This window comes from Cherax quadricarinatus, chromosome 5, assembly GCF_038502225.1.
Source record: "Cherax quadricarinatus isolate ZL_2023a chromosome 5, ASM3850222v1, whole genome shotgun sequence".
Classification (NCBI taxonomy): Eukaryota; Metazoa; Arthropoda; class Malacostraca; order Decapoda; family Parastacidae; genus Cherax; species Cherax quadricarinatus.
The window spans coordinates 11,072,189-11,089,252 of record NC_091296.1 but is presented as its reverse complement, the minus strand read 5'-3'; the positions used below and the strand labels follow the sequence as shown (position 1 = coordinate 11,089,252).

The following is a 17,064-nucleotide window of genomic DNA, read 5'->3' as shown; positions in this document are numbered from 1 at the left end:
TAATTTTCACATACGTCACTAGTTTTAATTTTTCAGGAACATGAGGTTATTAATATGTATGAATGAATAGTCAGTGATATGACCACGGATATCTTTTTGTAAATATCTCTGCAGATATATTAATTTTTCGTATACGTATAATAAAAAAATACGAAAAATCTGTGACATCTCTTATCATTCCTCCACATATTTATACTTCTTTGGCCTAATCACAATCTGTCTATAAATCACAGTTTGATGTCCATACCTGAATCATAACCCACGTCTCAGTATTTGAATCACTTAACCACGTCTCAATATTCGAATCATAACTCAATTTTTGTAATTTATTTTGGTTACTTTTATTATGCACTCCATACCCATTATGTGGTTTGTAATCATCCCACACCCATCACGTGGTTTGTAGTCATCCCACACCCATCACTTGGTTTGTAGTCATCCCACACCCATCACTTGGTTTGTAGTCATCCCACACCCATCACGTGGTTTGTAGTCATCCCACACCCATCACTTGGTTTGTAGTCATCCCACACCCATCACGTGGCTTGTAGTCATCCCATTACCATCACATGGACAATAATTCCATATCTATCATGTGTGTGGTAGTCATCCAGTTTCTGTCTTGTCGGCAGTAATTCCATACCATCATGTGGTATGAGGCCTGGTCACAGACCAGGCCGCGGGGGCGTTGACCCCCGGAACTCTCTGCAGGTAAACTCCAGGTAGTCATAAGATTACAGACACACAATGGGACCAAGGACAAGGCTCTAATGATGATACCTGACTTTCCTTCGCACTAGGAATACTATCCAGTAAAAAAAAAAAATAGCAATCTGTGCATCTGCATCACAACTCGGTCTCTGTATCCGAATCATTGCCTATTTGTGAGAGTTGATCTCGCTGGTGGTTGTGATGGTTGTTGTTAATGGAGTTGGGAGCGCAGTGGCCACAGAAACCGCAGAAAGGCGCCAGCCTGGACGTGATAGCGTGTCGATGACGATGATAGAGCCTATAGCTCAGCAGTGCTGTGATGGCCACCAGCAGCAGTACCACCAACCCCGGCACAACCATCACCACCTTGGGGTTGCCCTTACCACCCCCTGCCAGCGTCTCGGGCTCCTCTTCGGATAAATCCTCGTCGGATTTGTCGTCACCATGCCACTGCGTCACCTCCTGCACCGCCTGGAGACACGAGTGAAGGAGGGTCTTGGCTGGTGTCCATGTCCCACGCTCTCTGCACTCCAGCGCCACACTCTGTGGTCACATAACAAACTGTAAGTCACACCCCGAGACTCACGTGGGTCATTAAGGCTTAACTAACTTGTACATTATCAAAAATATTTAAAACTATACAATAAGAATTAAACTCATTGTGTATATACACAGGTCTTTGTGTATATACCTTTTTATACAGTGTCACTGACATTTCATATAAATTATTATAAATAAAAAGGAGATACCAAAGCGGCATTAAATGGAAGCGAACAGATCTGAGTTATGCTGACGGGCATCAATTAAAGACCTGTTATATTAATTTTCGCCCGTCAGCACATCTCAGACAAGAATCTAAGATGAACTCTAAAAAAAAAAAAAAAACATACCATGAACCTCATATAAGTATACTGACAGAATGTAATGGACACTTGTACAACACTATAATATTATAACGTTTCGTTCACAGGGAGCTTGATCAGTACAACTGACAACGCTCCCAGTGAGCAAAACGTTCCGTGTCTTTATTACACTCAAGGATAACAAACAAAACCCTAAGTTACAAATACTAAATCAACATTTTTTAAATCAATGACCAATCATTAGATACACTGTATTATGCAGCTACTTTTTACCTAACACACCATTAACCACTACGACTATTCATACACCAGTGTTCCTGCAAGTTAGTTTTGAATCCTCCCACTAGGCTGAAGATTTTTCACATTTACATTCGCTACTCTTGCCCAGAATGCAACCCACAAGTCGACTAGCACCCAGGTATCTATTTATTCTTAGGTGAACAGAGGTAACAGGTATAAAGAGGCTTATTGTCTCGCCTGGCTCAAGACGAACCTGAGACCTATGGGTTGTGTCCTGGTAATTAAGCTGCAAGTCAGCACAAGTATGTCACATGAGAGACAACAATGACCATCTATACCACAGTGAAGGGTAATAAAGTTATAAGTCATAATGAAGATGAACAGAGTACTTAAGTCCTAATGAACAAAAGCCAAGGTCAAGTTGTAGGATAAACAAAGACCCTAACTCGTACAGAATTCTAATAAAAGTCTAATTAAACTGAATAACAAATGGACTTAAGCCAAATTGTACAATACCAAAGACTTAGTAATAAAATAGGGAAGCAAGTTTCCCGTATGTGTAATTATCTATAGACGTTAGCATATGTGGGTTGAGTTCCAGCCCATGGCCGCCACCTCTGAACCTTCAATATTTATTTGATATCAGTGATCTAGTCCTAGTGCATTGGTAGTACAACAGTATGGGTACCTGGAAGTTAAATGATTACTTGCATTTAGCGTTTCGTGGATTTTTGCCCGAGTCCGCCTGGCAAGCCTAAATAGTTTAATGCGTTGAAAAATACATTTGTGATTTAACATGGCATAACTTTTGTAATTTTGCACAAGACTAACCTAGCAATTTCACCTAACCTTGAAAAACAATTTAATATAATTTACAAATTTAAATTTACACAGCTCAATGTCAGCGACAAGCTTTATCATAACCAAGCCAGCCAAGTAGTTATAACCTGAAACCAATCAGAAAAACCACTCTCCAGTAATTTATTTTAGCTTAATTCTGTCCGACGTAAGTCAAATGAATTTAGTTAGTATCCTTTAAAATCAATGAAATATATTAATATCGTCATATTCAGGTTGATTTTCGCGGATTTATTGTAACAATGAATTTACAAACCGCTTGTTTGGTAAAAAGATTGTTGCTTTAAAAATTAAGATCTCAGGTTCTGCCTAAAATGCACGGCATTGATACAGCGTATTGCATAGGTACAGTCTTGAAATTATTAGAATTGGGGATGAATATGACTAAAATGTGTAACTGATAGATAAATGGAAGATAAAAATAATGTATATATCTAACCTAGATAATTCAAAACGAGGGATTGAAGTTGTTTTTATTACTATAAATCATAAAGAAGCGCTGAACCCTCAGGTTTGAGCCAAGGAAACGGTGAGAAGCTCCAATTCCTTGGAGACCTTCACCAACATCAAGACACCTTTGAATTATTATATTATTATAATTATGGGGGAGCGCTAAACTCGTAGGATTATACAGCGCATGTGGGGGGGATGGAAGGTATTCAGGCTCAATTCAGGGAACCGGAGCACAGATTCAATTCCCTAGATCAAGAGCCCCTCACCAGCGTCAAGAAACCTCTCTTGAGGGGAGGACACCTTTGAAAAAGAGGAAAGATCCAACAGGTTTGCCAATAGAACTGTAAATGAATGGAACAAACTGCCACGTAGCATCGCTGAGACAAGTTCTACATTTTTATGAATGTGAAAGATAGGCAGGAGTTAAGATAAGACAAGGTGAGATTTTGTTCGGACTTTTAACTCGGATGGTTAGCTACCCAGGATAACCCAATAAAGTCAGTGCGTCATCGGGGACTGTCTTATTTCCACTGCGGTCCTTTACCTTATCCCCCAGGATGCGACCCACAACAGCGAGGGATGGAACCTTGAGCACTCGGTATGCGAGCTGAGTGCGCTATCAACAGAGCCACAAGAGGTGTGTGCATCTCTCAATGTACGCACATCCAGACTGATTCCTATTTTAGGCAATAAAGTATCTTTGACTATTAGTAGTGTACAGGTGATATGCAGTATTACTGACTCTTGTGTAACGTATAGACTTGAAGCCTAATCCAAGAAAGAAGGGAGTGTTGCCAAGATCGTGGCCCAAGATCCTTATACCAAGAGTAATGGAGCAACCTGTTTTTAGCATGAGGCACCAAGTTTACTACAAAGCTCCTTATATTTCATGTGTAGTGTAGATAAATGAGTAGAGCGCATGTACCTGGGTACAGATGTGTACCTGGAAATAGACTGTTCTTACGTATAGCTCACCTCTTGCTGACACGTGGGGCAGGCCTGAAGGTTGCTGAGGTCTGCTAAGAGTTGGCAGGAACACGCCCATGGGTTGTCATGTACAGTGACGTGTGTGTGCACCTTCAGAGTGGCCAGGTCACGGGCGTCCAAGTCCACTAAGCGGTTCTTGTGCAGGTGCAGACGCCGCAGGTTGTGCAGATGATTGAAGGTGGCCGGCGCAATGTGCAACAGGCGGTTGTGGCTCACGTCTAGCGTCCTCAACGTCCGTAGCCCAACAAAGTCACGCTCTGAGTAAATGTTGGTTTTAGCAAATTTTTAAGACTGAAATCTAAATCTAAAGATTCACTGAGTTTTCTACTTAAATAGTAAATAAGCCGTTGATAAGCCTGGTTGATCAGGCCCTGATCCATAGGGAGGCCTGGTCGTGGACCGGGCCGCGGGGGCGTTGATCCCCGGAATACCCTCCAGGTAGACTCCAGGTTGTATACAAATTTACTGCAAACACTTATTTTTTATTATATATCTACGTAAATTAAAGTTAAATTGAAGATCTACTAATACTACAAATCGATCGTGTTATTAAGATTTCATGAGTCATCTTACCATCTTATTTCTAAAATCTATTGTTTATCTAATACAACTTTCATGTTAACGATAAAGTAATAGGTGGGATCACACAAGTTTGGCATTCATCTTATAACAAATATATTTAAAGTACAGAAATTTCATTACAGCCTCCTAGTGTGTCAGTATTGATTAAATGATCTCAAGACACACCCTAAAGTTAGCACATGTTGGTATTGATTGGAGCCTCTTATTTGGCCTGTGTGTATGTTCATATTGATTAGCCGTCTCTCGATGCTGTCATGAGCTCTTCCCTTGTCTCTGAAGGAGTTTTGTCAGAAGAATATAGAACTACTAGTGTGTATCATACATTTGTTCTGATACCAAACCATTCCTTGCCTTTATTATTTTAAATGTCATCTGATTCTGCCTGGAATTTATGTATTTCTCCACTGCATATCTCCTCAAGGGAAGTAGGTTCCTTGACGTCAGTGAGGTGCTTGTCATCCGAAGAATTGGAACTGCCCTCCTCTTCCTTAGATTGAACCTAAATGTTTCTCATTCCCCAGGAGAGGTATGAGCCTTACGAGTTTATCGCACCTCCCATGAATATAATATTTATTGCATATACTGATTTTTTAATTCGTTTTCTGCTTCTACTGGCAGTACACAAACCATTGCCATTTTAAAAATGTGACTTATGTAAATACACGAGACTTTTCGTCTCGTGTATGCAGTCACGACTTTTCGTCTCGTGCATGTAGTCATGAGACTTTTCGTCTCGTGCATGTAGTCACGAGACTTTTCGTCTCGTGCACGTAGTCATGAGACTTTTCGTCTCGTGCATGTAGTCATGAGACTTTTCGTCTCGTGCATGTAGTCATGAGACTTTTCGTCTCGTGCATGTAGTCATGAGACTTTTCGTCTCGTGTATGCAGTCACGAGACTTCTCGTCTCGTGCATGTAGTCATGAGACTTTTCGTCTCGTGCATGTAGTCACGAGACTTTTCGTCTCGTGCATGTAGTCATGAGACTTTTCGTCTCGTGCATGTAGTCATGAGACTTTTCGTCTCCTGTATGCAGTCACGACTTTTCGTCTCGTGCATGTAGTCATGAGACTTTTCGTCTCGTGCATGTAGTCACGAGACTTTTCGTCTCGTGCATGTAGTCATGAGACTTTTCGTCTCCTGTATGCAGTCACGAGACTTCGTCTCGTGCATGTAGTCATGAGACTTTTCGTCTCGTGTATGCAGTCACGAGACTTTTCGTCTCGTGCATGTAGTCATGAGACTTCTCGTCTCGTGCATGTAGTCATGAGACTTTTCGTCTCGTGCATGTAGTCACGAGACTTTTCGTCTCGTGCATGTAGTCATGAGACTTTTCGTCTCGTGCATGTAGTCATGAGACTTTTCGTCTCGTGCATGTAGTCATGAGACTTTTTGTCTCGTGCATGTAGTCACGAGACTTTTCGTCTCGTGCATGTAGTCACGAGACTTTTCGTCTCGTGCATGTAGTCACGAGACTTTTCGTCTCGTGCATGTAGTCATGAGACTTTTCGTCTCGTGCATGTAGTCACGAGACTTTTCGTCTCGTGCATGTAGTCACGAGACTTTTCGTCTCGTGCATGTGTAGTCACGAGACTTTTCGTCTCGTGCATGTAGTCATGAGACTTTTCGTCTCGTGCATGTAGTCACGAGACTTTTCGTCTCGTGCATGTAGTCATGAGACTTTTCGTTTCCTGTATGCAGTCACGAGACTTCGTCTCGTGCATGTAGTCACGAGACTTTTCGTCTCGTGCATGTAGTCACGAGACTTTTCGTCTCGTGCATGTAGTCATGAGACTTTTCGTCTCGTGCATGTAGTCATGAGACTTTTCGTCTCGTGCATGTAGTCATGAGACTTTTCGTCTCGTGCATGTAGTCATGAGACTTTTCGTCTCGTGCATGTAGTCATGAGACTTTTCGTCTCGTGCATGTAGTCATGAGACTTTTCGTCTCCTGTATGCAGTCACGAGACTTTTCGTCTCGTGCATGTAGTCATGAGACTTTTCGTCTCGTGCATGTAGTCATGAGACTTTTCGTCTCGTGCATGTAGTCATGAGACTTTTCGTCTCGTGCATGTAGTCACGAGACTTTTCGTCTCGTGCATGTAGTCACGAGACTTTTCGTCTCGTGCATGTAGTCATGAGACTTTTCGTCTCGTGTTCTATGCATTCATTAACATTTTATTTTATTATTTTATTAACAGATCGGCCGTTTCCCACCAAGGCAGGGTGACCCGGAAAAGAAGAAACACTTTCATCACCATTAACTCCATCATTGTCTTGCCTAAGGCAAGCTTACACTACAGTTATAAAACTGGAACTTTTCAACACCCCTCCTTCAGAGTGCAGGCACTGTACTTCCCACCTCCAGGACTCAAGTCCGGCCTGCCAGTTTCCCTGAATCCCTTCATAAATGTTACCTTACACTCCAACAGCACGTCCAGTCCTAAAAACCATTTGTCTTCACTTGCTCCTAACACGCTCACGCATGCTTGCTGAAAGTCAAAGCCCTTCGCACACAAAACCTCCTTTCCTAGGCCGACCCCTACCCAACCTTCCTTCCACTACAGATTTATACGCTCTCCAAGTCATTCCATTTCGTTCCTTCCTCTCTAAATGTCTGAACCACCTCAACGACCCCTTCTCAGCGCTTTAGTAACCCCGCACCTCCTAATTTCCAAACTACGGATTATCTGCATTATATTCACACTGCACATTGCCCTCAGACACGACATCTCCACTGCCTCCTGCCTTCTCATTGTTGCAACATTCACTACCCATGGTTTACACCCATATAAGAGCACTGGTATAACTATACTCTCATACATTCCCCCTTTTCTTCCATAGATAACGTTCTTTGTCTCCACAGACTCCTCAGTGCACCACTCACCTTTATCCCCCTATCAATTCTATGATTCACCTCGTCTTTCATAGACCAACCTCTGCAACATCTCTTCAGAATCTCCCAAATGCACAGTGCCATCAGCAAAAAGCAACTGCAACAACTCCCACTCTGTGTCAGATTCTTTTTCTTTTAATCCCACGCCTCTTGCCAACACCCGAGCATTCACGTCTCTTTCAACCTTATCTATAAATAAATTGAACAACCATGGTGACAACACATATCCCTGTCTAAGGTCTACTTTTACTGAAAATAATCTCCCTCTCTCCTACAAACTCTAACCTGATCCTCACCATATCTTAAAGGGAGAAATATTTTTTGGGGATATAATCTTGAAATACAACTGCCTCCGTGTTTTTTCAGTATACATAAAGTGGTGCTAAGTGAAGATAATTTACACATTAAGTACATAAATATTTAGTGGACTCACCGTGGAGCTGAGTGAGGCGGTTGAACGCCAAATTGAGGTGGAGTAACTTGCGTGCCCGCTTAAACGTTGACTTGCCCACCTCAACTACTTTATTGTGTGACAAGTCCACTTCCTGAGAGAAGAATGTCATCCAACCACACAACATTTACGGTATCCATCACAGTAGTCACGGCAGCACAACGCAGTAGTCACGACAGCCACAATACAGTAGTCAAGACAGCCACCACAGTAGTTACGATAGCCACAAAACACGACAGCCAAGCAGCAATCCAGAACGAGAAGAGAGGTGTCATTAAAGAACATCTTACAGTCCTGAAAAAATCTGTGTTAATACAAGCATTCCTAACCTTAGCGTGTACAATCAAAAGGAACCGGGTTCGATTATTAGGGGGAGGAGAGATGTATGTATGGCAAGTCTCCTTACATGTGTTGCCCGTTCCCCCCAGCAATAAATACCTATGTGGTAGTTGACTATTGTAGACTTATGGATCGGGTTCTAGAAGATGACTAATACGAATAAGACATGCTACCTCACTTTGTTAGGTTATTCTCAGTTAATACGTATGGATGTCTTCTCGTCTTCTTCATCTCTTGCAACCACGAAATCCCAAATTACAGTCTCGTATTCATGTTTTTTTTTTCTTTTTAGGACAAAATGTTCAACATAAAAGCTTGTTCTGCAAATGTGTCATTTCTTAAACTTAAGTGCTAGCTGACTGATGTGGGACTCATCCTGGGAAGGAAGGGAAGCAGTATGCCTTAGACAGTCTTGGGCTTTAAAATAGTTGACGCAGGATGGTAACTTTGTCAATACCAACGGTACAGTGCATGGCTTGGCACAGTTCTTGATAAACGAAAGGTAGTCGCAGTAAATGTCTGTAGTTGCATATGTGTTCATTTACCTAATATGTTGCCATAGTAGTGTTACCAATAACTAATTATCTTATGACAGCGTCCTAGTTGTACTGTATATCAAAGTTGATACCAGTGGCCTCTGTTCTGTCCTTCAAACCGGTTTCAAAACACACGGTGCTTCAATATGTCGAAGTTTCTGGCTCGGTTAATTTTAAAACGCCAAGATACGGATATCAAGTAAATTACGTCATTAGCAAGCCCCGCTTACGTTTACATGACCATTATTATTAAATCAGACTACTCTCTGGTTACTATACAAGCGCGAGGCTGCACCTACGGTCTCCCATCCAGTCATTGGCCTGACCCAACGGTGCAAGACTTGAATCTCTTGACTCACCTGGCGTGGTCAAAACACTTTTTAAAAATATATTCAGAACATTTCCTAAAAAATGTATTAATAAAAAAAAGCAAGGAAAACCACACACAAATTATTAAGAATAGTTACAAAACAAATTCGTAAAAAATCATAGCTATTGTTAAATATTGGTCGACCAACATTCAATTATCAAAAGAAGGCTTCTTTCATATATAAGTTGCATTTGTTAAAGATTTTACAATACACAACTATTTTTATTTTATACTTTTATTATTATTATTACATTAAGGGAGAACGCTAAACCCTTCAATTTCTTCAAATTAGAAATTAAAATAACATTTAAATCCATGTTGGACCTGTATCAAAAAGTTTTCCTTCAAAATTTATAATTTATAGATTAGTTGTGAACTGTTCCAAGCACTGTCCTTTCAAGGGGAATGTCTTGATGCTAGTGAAGGGCTCTTGATCAAGCTGTACCCGACATACCCCAGGTTTTGCAATACCCCTACGGGGTTGGCGCTTCCCGTGGTATTATGCCTTATATTCTTAAATATTCCACAATGGTTGCATTAAGCTCAAGATCATTACAGATTATTATTATTATTAATAATATTCACAATTAATCAGTGGTGATTAATTGTGAATATTTAAGGTAGAATAAACAACAATATCAAGTACTACGAGTCAGTTACATTTGGAAAAAAGAAGCTAGTAAACAGCATTATTATAATAACGGGGAAGTGGTAAACACGTGGTTGTTGTACAGCGGCTTGGGAAAGGAACATAATTAGGCTTTATCCAAGGATGGGGTGGATTGCTCCAATTCCAGCATCAAGGTCATTTACTCCCCCCCCCTTCCTTCCCTTGAAGAGAACAACAAGGGTGGTAACAACCTACCATGAGGGCGTGTGTGAGGATGGGGAATGTAGTGAGTAGATTATGACTGAGGTCTAGTTGAAGCAGAGCGGGCGGTAGCGTGGGCGGTGTTGCCAGGTAGTTATGGGCGGCGGTGAGGTGTGTGAGGTTAGCAGGCGGGCAGGAGGCCAGGTCGAGGCCTGCCAACAAGTTGTGGCGAAGGTCGAGGTTACGGAGGCTGCCCCAGCCGCAAGTGGAGGCTGCTGTTAGTTGGTTGCCATTGGCCTGTAGATATTCCACGCTGGCGACTCCGCCATCACAAGCCGCCCACTGCATCCCACCGCCCACTTCGTTGCCAGAGACGTGGAGGGTGACAAGGGAAGGCGCGCACAGCGCCAAGCGAAGTAGGGCGGCATGGGATGCCTCCAGGCGTTGTAGGGCGGGCGGAGCACAGGAAGCCTTCAGAGTCAGCGTCTCCATAGGCGTGTGTGAGATATCCAGCATCTCCAGTGAGGGTGGGAGAGTCTCACACAGGCCGCCCTCCTCCTCCCCGTCCACACCGCTGGCCACACGCATCCACATCTCCCTCAGAGTGAGTGTTTCCCCCCACCACCCTGGCTTCAACACCAGTGACCCCTTGATGGCCAAGGTCAGGCCCTCCGCCCACTCTGGCACCCCTCCGCCCACGCCCACATGACCGCATCCCTCAACGTCCACAACCAGCTGGTTACCGCCACCACACTCCAGCTGGCTCAGGTCCACCTCCACGCCTCTGCCAGACACCGCCGGTGTAACCAGGGTCGTGGTGGCATAGGCATCAGCGTCGTTGGCGTCGGGAGTGGTGACATGGCCCTGGGACCCAGGGATCCCAGGAAACAGACGCGGACCTGAGGGACAGATGATGTTCACCTGTGTCACGTTCCTCTCCGTGGATACTTCGAGTCGCGACGGCCTAGTGGACACCTTAAGCCGCGGCGATTCAGTTGACCTCTGGAGCGGCGGCGGCTTCATGGTCACCAGCCGCGGTGACTCCGTGCCCGTCGTCAATATTAACATAGTAGTGGTGTCGCTAGCGGAGTCATCTGCTACTGTATTAGAGTCGTCGAGGATCTTGGTAATGTTGGAGGGGGTAGTAGCGTGAGCAGTTGTGGGCGGGATTACCTCACTGTAAGCCACCTGCAGCAGGGCTGCACCTAGAAGCCACGCCCACACCCGCGAACACAGCGGAAAAGGAGGCATGACTGCAGGAGGGTTGGTGCCTGCTTGACTGTAGGTGGAGAAATCCTGGGTGTCGTGTGTAGTGCCACCCTCTCCCTCCCTCCATGACACTCCCTCTCTCACTCCTGACTCACCCAGGCTAAGTCATACAGAGCATCTCCCATTTTCTCTGCTCTTTTCATTTACTTGTCTTTGAGCATCGTCTCTACAAGTATAATCATTTTACGAGAGTCCTCGCCCGCTATTATCTGCAATCACCCGTTTATATTGCAGCCTCTGATTGTCCTGTAAATTATCCACAACATAATCTTAAACCGTCGCATCAAACGGTAGCACACATGTGATTTATAAACACCTAAAATAATTTTCATCTCTTCAAAAAACCACCTAATAATTAACAACAAAATTTCATAACATGCATCACCCTCTCTCTCTCTCTCGCTCTTATCTCTATCAGTGTTAGAGAATGTGAGTCACTATCATCTACGACCTCGCTTACACTTGTATCCATCAAATTAACTTTTAATTAATATATATTAAGTGAATAATTGCCTATTTTTAGACACTGCTAAACCCATGTGGGTCATACAGTGCCTTGGTGAATAGGAGACAATCAGATTCGATCCTAGGAAAGGGAGGATAGCTCCAATTCTCTGAATTAAGAACCCTTTACCGGCATCAAGTCACCTGAAGAGTCAGTCTTCTCAAAGTATTATAAACACTGATCAAGGTTCTAGAGTTTAGTCTTGCAAATCATCCCAGTGATCAACATTTTATTTCAGTTCATTCATAAAAAGTTCTAGGCCAACGAGAGCCAAACAGCCATGATATTTTAAATTTGTGTACATTTCTTTGCATCAACCGCTGTTAAAGAGAAATATAAAGAATCTGCATTAAAGGATATAGAATCTGCATTAAAGTATATAGAATCTGCATTAAAGAATATAGTCTGCATTAAATATACAGAATCTGCATTAAAGAATATAGAATCTGCATTAAAGGATATAGAATCTGCATTAAAGAATATAGAATCTGCATTAAAGTATATAGAATCTGCATTAAAGAATATAGAGTCTGCATTAAATAATAATAATAATATAATAATAATAATATCTTTATTTACTACAAGTACATGTACAAGGTATACAGTCCTAGCTGACAACAATGACATACTACTATATAGAAACTCCCTTGTTATGCTCTACATTTCGGGCAAATTAGGTCAGTGTCCCGGGATGCGACCCACACCAGTCGACTAACACCCAGGTACCCATTTTACTGATGGGGAACATAGACAACAGGTGGAAAGAAACACGTCCAACGTTTCTACTCTGGCTGGGAATCGAACCCAGGCCCTCGCTGTGTGAAGCGAGAGCGTTAGCCACCAGGCCACCAGAGCCCTTAAAGGATATAGAATCTGCATTAAAGAATATAGAATCTGCATTAAAGTATATAGAATCTGCATTAAAGAATATAGAATTTGCATTAAAGAATATAGAATCTGCATTAATGGATATAGAATCTGCATTAAAGAATATAGAATCTGCATTAAAGAATATAGAATCTGCATTAAAGAATATAGAATCTGCATTAAAGGATATAGAATCTGCATTAAAGAATATAGAATCTGCATTAAAGAATATAGAATCTGCATTAAAGTATATAGAATCTGCATTAAAGAATATAGAATCCGCATTAAATATAGAATCTGCATTAAATATAGAATCTGCATTAAAGAATACAAAATCTGCATTAAAGAATGTAGAATCTGCATTAAAGAATATAAAATCTACATTAAAGAATATAGAATCTGAATTAAAGTATATAGAACCTACATTAAAGAATATAAAATATGCATTAAAGAATATAAAATCTGCATTAAAGAATACAAAATCTGTATTAAAGAATATAGAATCTGCATTAAAGAATATAAAATCTGAATTAAAGTATATAGAATCTACATTAAAGAATATAAAATACGCATTAAAGTATACAGAATCTGCATTAAAAGGTTTTACTCTCGTGGTTCGTCACACCTGATTGACCTTCAAACATGATAATAACTAATAAATTGCAAGGGTCATGCGTTCCCACGGAGCGAGTTCATTATAACTTTAGACTGTCTACTGGCAGTCTGACGACAATAATACAGAAAAAACGCCAACTATTCTTCCTCGGAGACAAAATTACACTGGCACCAGCAACTGTATCATAATTTTATCACGCAAAACTTGCTACATGTTTGTGACTCGTCCGTGTCACTACCGCCCGGCTTTGGTTAGATTACAAATACCTTGTTAAGGATTCATTCACACCATTAGCTGATGTAAGATAAGATAAGATTTTGTTGCATTTTTAACCCGGAGGATTTGTCACTCAGGATAACCCAATAAAGCCAATGCGTCATCGGGATTGTCAGTCTTATTTCCACTGAGGTCCTAAAATTTTGTCCCCCAGGATGCGACACACAATACTGAGGCAGCAGGTGTCAGGAAACGTATCCAACGTTTAACCCGTGTCGTGGAGCTATGCCCGATCCCCCAGATGTACATCTAACTTAATGTAGATTTTGTCAGCAGAAATGCTCACACAATGAATCGTTATGATCTTGAATATGAAAAATAAAATTTTTTAAGACGACTTCCTCTAAAATGTTCAAAATTTTATCCAAGATATTTTTTTTTCGAAAAATGCTCAAATTTTACTTAATGAAAATAGGGGAAGATATTTTAAGATGTGTGTGCGAAAACTATATGAACCATACAGTGCCGAACTAAACCAAATTTTACAATAATAACCTTCATAATTAATCAACAAAACAGTGTTGGCTCAGTCCTTGGCTTATTGATGCTTCTGTAACCTGCTGACTAATACCCACAGGATGAATATATCCGCATTTGTAATTAATTTGTTTTACATACGAATATATTTAAGGCTTACAAAGTTACAGAAAAAATCCAAATATTTACGAAATTATCATTAAAGATTGCTATTATATCTTTAATAAAGTGATCCAATCAATAGTTCTTTTAACTATTCCTTAGTCAAGTCTCTAGACTCTAGACCATTTACTATCATGTCATTTTCAATATTTTACCTACCCACCACAGGATTATCATGTTCGCTAAGAGAGCTATTAAATTAATTTCAGACAGAGGAAGGAGGGAAGTGCAGATACAGCAAGAACGTTGAAAAATGATAGGAGTAAGATTAGCGTACTCTCTGATATTATATTAATTGGAAAACGCTTAGCCGTTAGTCATAAGAGCCTGGGTAATGAGAGGTAATCAGGCTTTAAACCAGGAAGGGAAAGTTACGGTTCCATGAATCAAAGAATCCTTCACCAGCAGACTCCCCCCTGCTTTCCCTCGAAGATGCCTTCGGCGTAGCTAGTTATGTTAGCGTTGAATTGACCCAGTTATTCAGTCTGATGCTTACTAGTAAAGAATAAAAAGTCACAATATAGTGACTGGAACAATACACAAATAACCTGCACTTAGGAGACAAACTTACGACGTTTCGGTACGATTTGGATCATTAACAAGTAACTTGTTAATGATTCAGGTCGGATCGAAACGTCATAAGTTTGTCTCCCAAGTGAGCATTGTGTAGCGATGCTACTAGACTCAATAAACTTGTTACCTTTGCACTTTTTGTAGGCTGATACATTTGGGCCTGTAATCTACCGACCTGATCCATCAGCAGAAGCATGGTGCTCACTAGGCAGCGAAATACCTATATGCGACGCAATGGTTTCTTGCACTGCTGCTTTAAAGAGTAGATTCTCATTAAGAGTTACTATGAATACAAGAAAATTGAATATCCTATTAGTACATGCTATATGGCTTTTATCACGTTCATTTGTTTAAAAAATTACAGGTTTATGATTATAATGTGTAACTACCATATAGGACAGAGTAGCAGACCACTGCTGTGATGAATTTTTTATATATACCATATACAAAATATAAAAAATAACAGTACCACTATATGATCTCAGGCTTATAATAATTCTGAATTGTTAGCTACTAATGTGTGTGTATATATATATATATATATATATATATATATATATATATATATATATATATATGTCGTGCCGAATATGTAAAACTGGTCAATTAGCAAGAACTCATTTAAAATTAAGTCCTTTCTAAAATTTTCTCTTATACGTTTAAAGATATATTTTTTCATTAATGTTGATGTAAAATTTATAATTTTGCACCAAAAGGAACTTAGAAAACTTACCTAACCTTATTATAACAAGAACAATTTATTTTAGCCTAACCCAACTAAATATATTTTAGATTTGTTTACAATAATTTAATACTAAACAAACACAGTGAAATATATTTTTTTCGTTAGGTTCAGAATGATTTTGGCGAAATTATTGCATACACAAATTTTCACTTGCCCTATATGGCAAGATGAGTGTTGCTATTTAAGCCAAGATCGCAAGTTCTGCCTATTCGGCACGACATATATATATATAATATATATATATATATATATAATATATATATATATATATATATATATATATATATATATATATATATATATACATGTATATTATATGTAATTATGTTATGTTATTATGTGTAACGTTCTGAATGCATTATTTTTTGGCGAAGTTTTGCTCGCAAGGAGCGTTGAATGTCGTCCCCCTCCCCTTCCCCAATCAAGTCAGGAAAACGACGTCCCTCTGTATAACTAAATTAAAGCAATAATTAATAACAAAGAGTAATTGGTGATTTCAGTGTCCCTAATATAAACTGGAACAACTATCAGTGGGCCAAGAAGCTGCCAGACTGGCCATTGTGGTTGAAAACAGCTTTCTAACACAATTTGCTATGCCGGCCACTCGGAGTAAGACTACAGGATCTACCTGAAGTCTACCACAAGTCTATTTCGGGAGTTACTTTCCCCTCGACCCGGTCCCAGACCAGGCCTCCCAGTTGTTAGATTTATCGACTAGCTGTTGGTGCCAGTCGTACACAGTCCAAAGTATGCACCACAGCCCGGTTGATAAGGAACTGACCTGAACTTATGAAGCTCCCTGACTTGAACTTATGAAGCTCCGGGGAGAACCTTGAGTTTTCTCTGAGGTACGTTTATTGTCTTCTCTGAGGATGAGGTGTCAGCATAGTTGCTGATCCCCTACATGTGTTGTATAGCTTATCTGAGTATCATAGTTTGCACCATCCATATGTTTTACATACACGATCCCTTGCTAGGCCTAGTGACTAGCATGTGTGACGTCACGTGACGCTGTTGTGAGCCCTTCGCGCCTGGGATCTCTTTCAGTTCCCGTCAGACCTACCAAGCAGTTACAGGCAGGCTGGGCCTCCCTCTTACACACACTGCAATATAGTGTTACCATCCAACAAGTGTGTTTATCTCCAACCTTCATATCTCCTACGAACCCCCACGACAGAGGGTCCCCAGTCCATCTATAGGTGGTACTTCCCTATATATATATTAAAGGAGGGGTTTGGGATATTGGCAGGTTGGAGGGACATGTGTAACTTTATATGTGTATGCTTCTAGACTGTTGTATTCTGAGCACCTCTGCAAAAACAGTGATAATGTGCGAGTGTGGTGAAAGTGTTGAATGATGAAAGTATTTTCTTTTTGGGGATTTTCTTTCTTTTTTGGGTCACCCTGCCTCGGTGGGAGACGGCCGACTTGTTGAATATATATATATATATATATATATATATATATATATATATATAT

The 17,064-nt window shown here is 40.7% G+C and overlaps 1 protein-coding gene across 6 annotated transcripts in view; it reads right to left on the bottom strand.

The window, feature by feature from the left end:
* The window catches only part of LOC128684679 (uncharacterized), a 70,097-nt gene that overhangs the window by 621 nt on the left and 52,412 nt on the right, over nt 1-17,064 (bottom strand). For 5 of the 6 annotated variants that reach the window (XM_070100015.1, XM_070100005.1, XM_070099994.1 and 2 more), the window contains exons 2-5: nt 10,150-11,610; nt 8,022-8,133; nt 4,101-4,369; nt 1-1,254 (exon numbers count right to left, since the gene is read on the bottom strand). The exon at nt 1-1,254 is cut by the window's left edge and continues 621 nt beyond it. In XM_070100015.1, the coding sequence (XP_069956116.1) occupies nt 847-1,254; nt 4,101-4,369; nt 8,022-8,133; nt 10,150-11,346 (1,986 nt within the window). In that variant the 5' untranslated portion in view covers nt 11,347-11,610 and the 3' untranslated portion in view covers nt 1-846. Of the gene's footprint in view, nt 1,255-4,100; nt 4,370-8,021; nt 8,134-10,149; nt 11,611-12,171; nt 12,190-17,064 lie in introns of all 6 variants that reach the window. The other variant, XM_070100003.1, reaches the window with a different exon arrangement.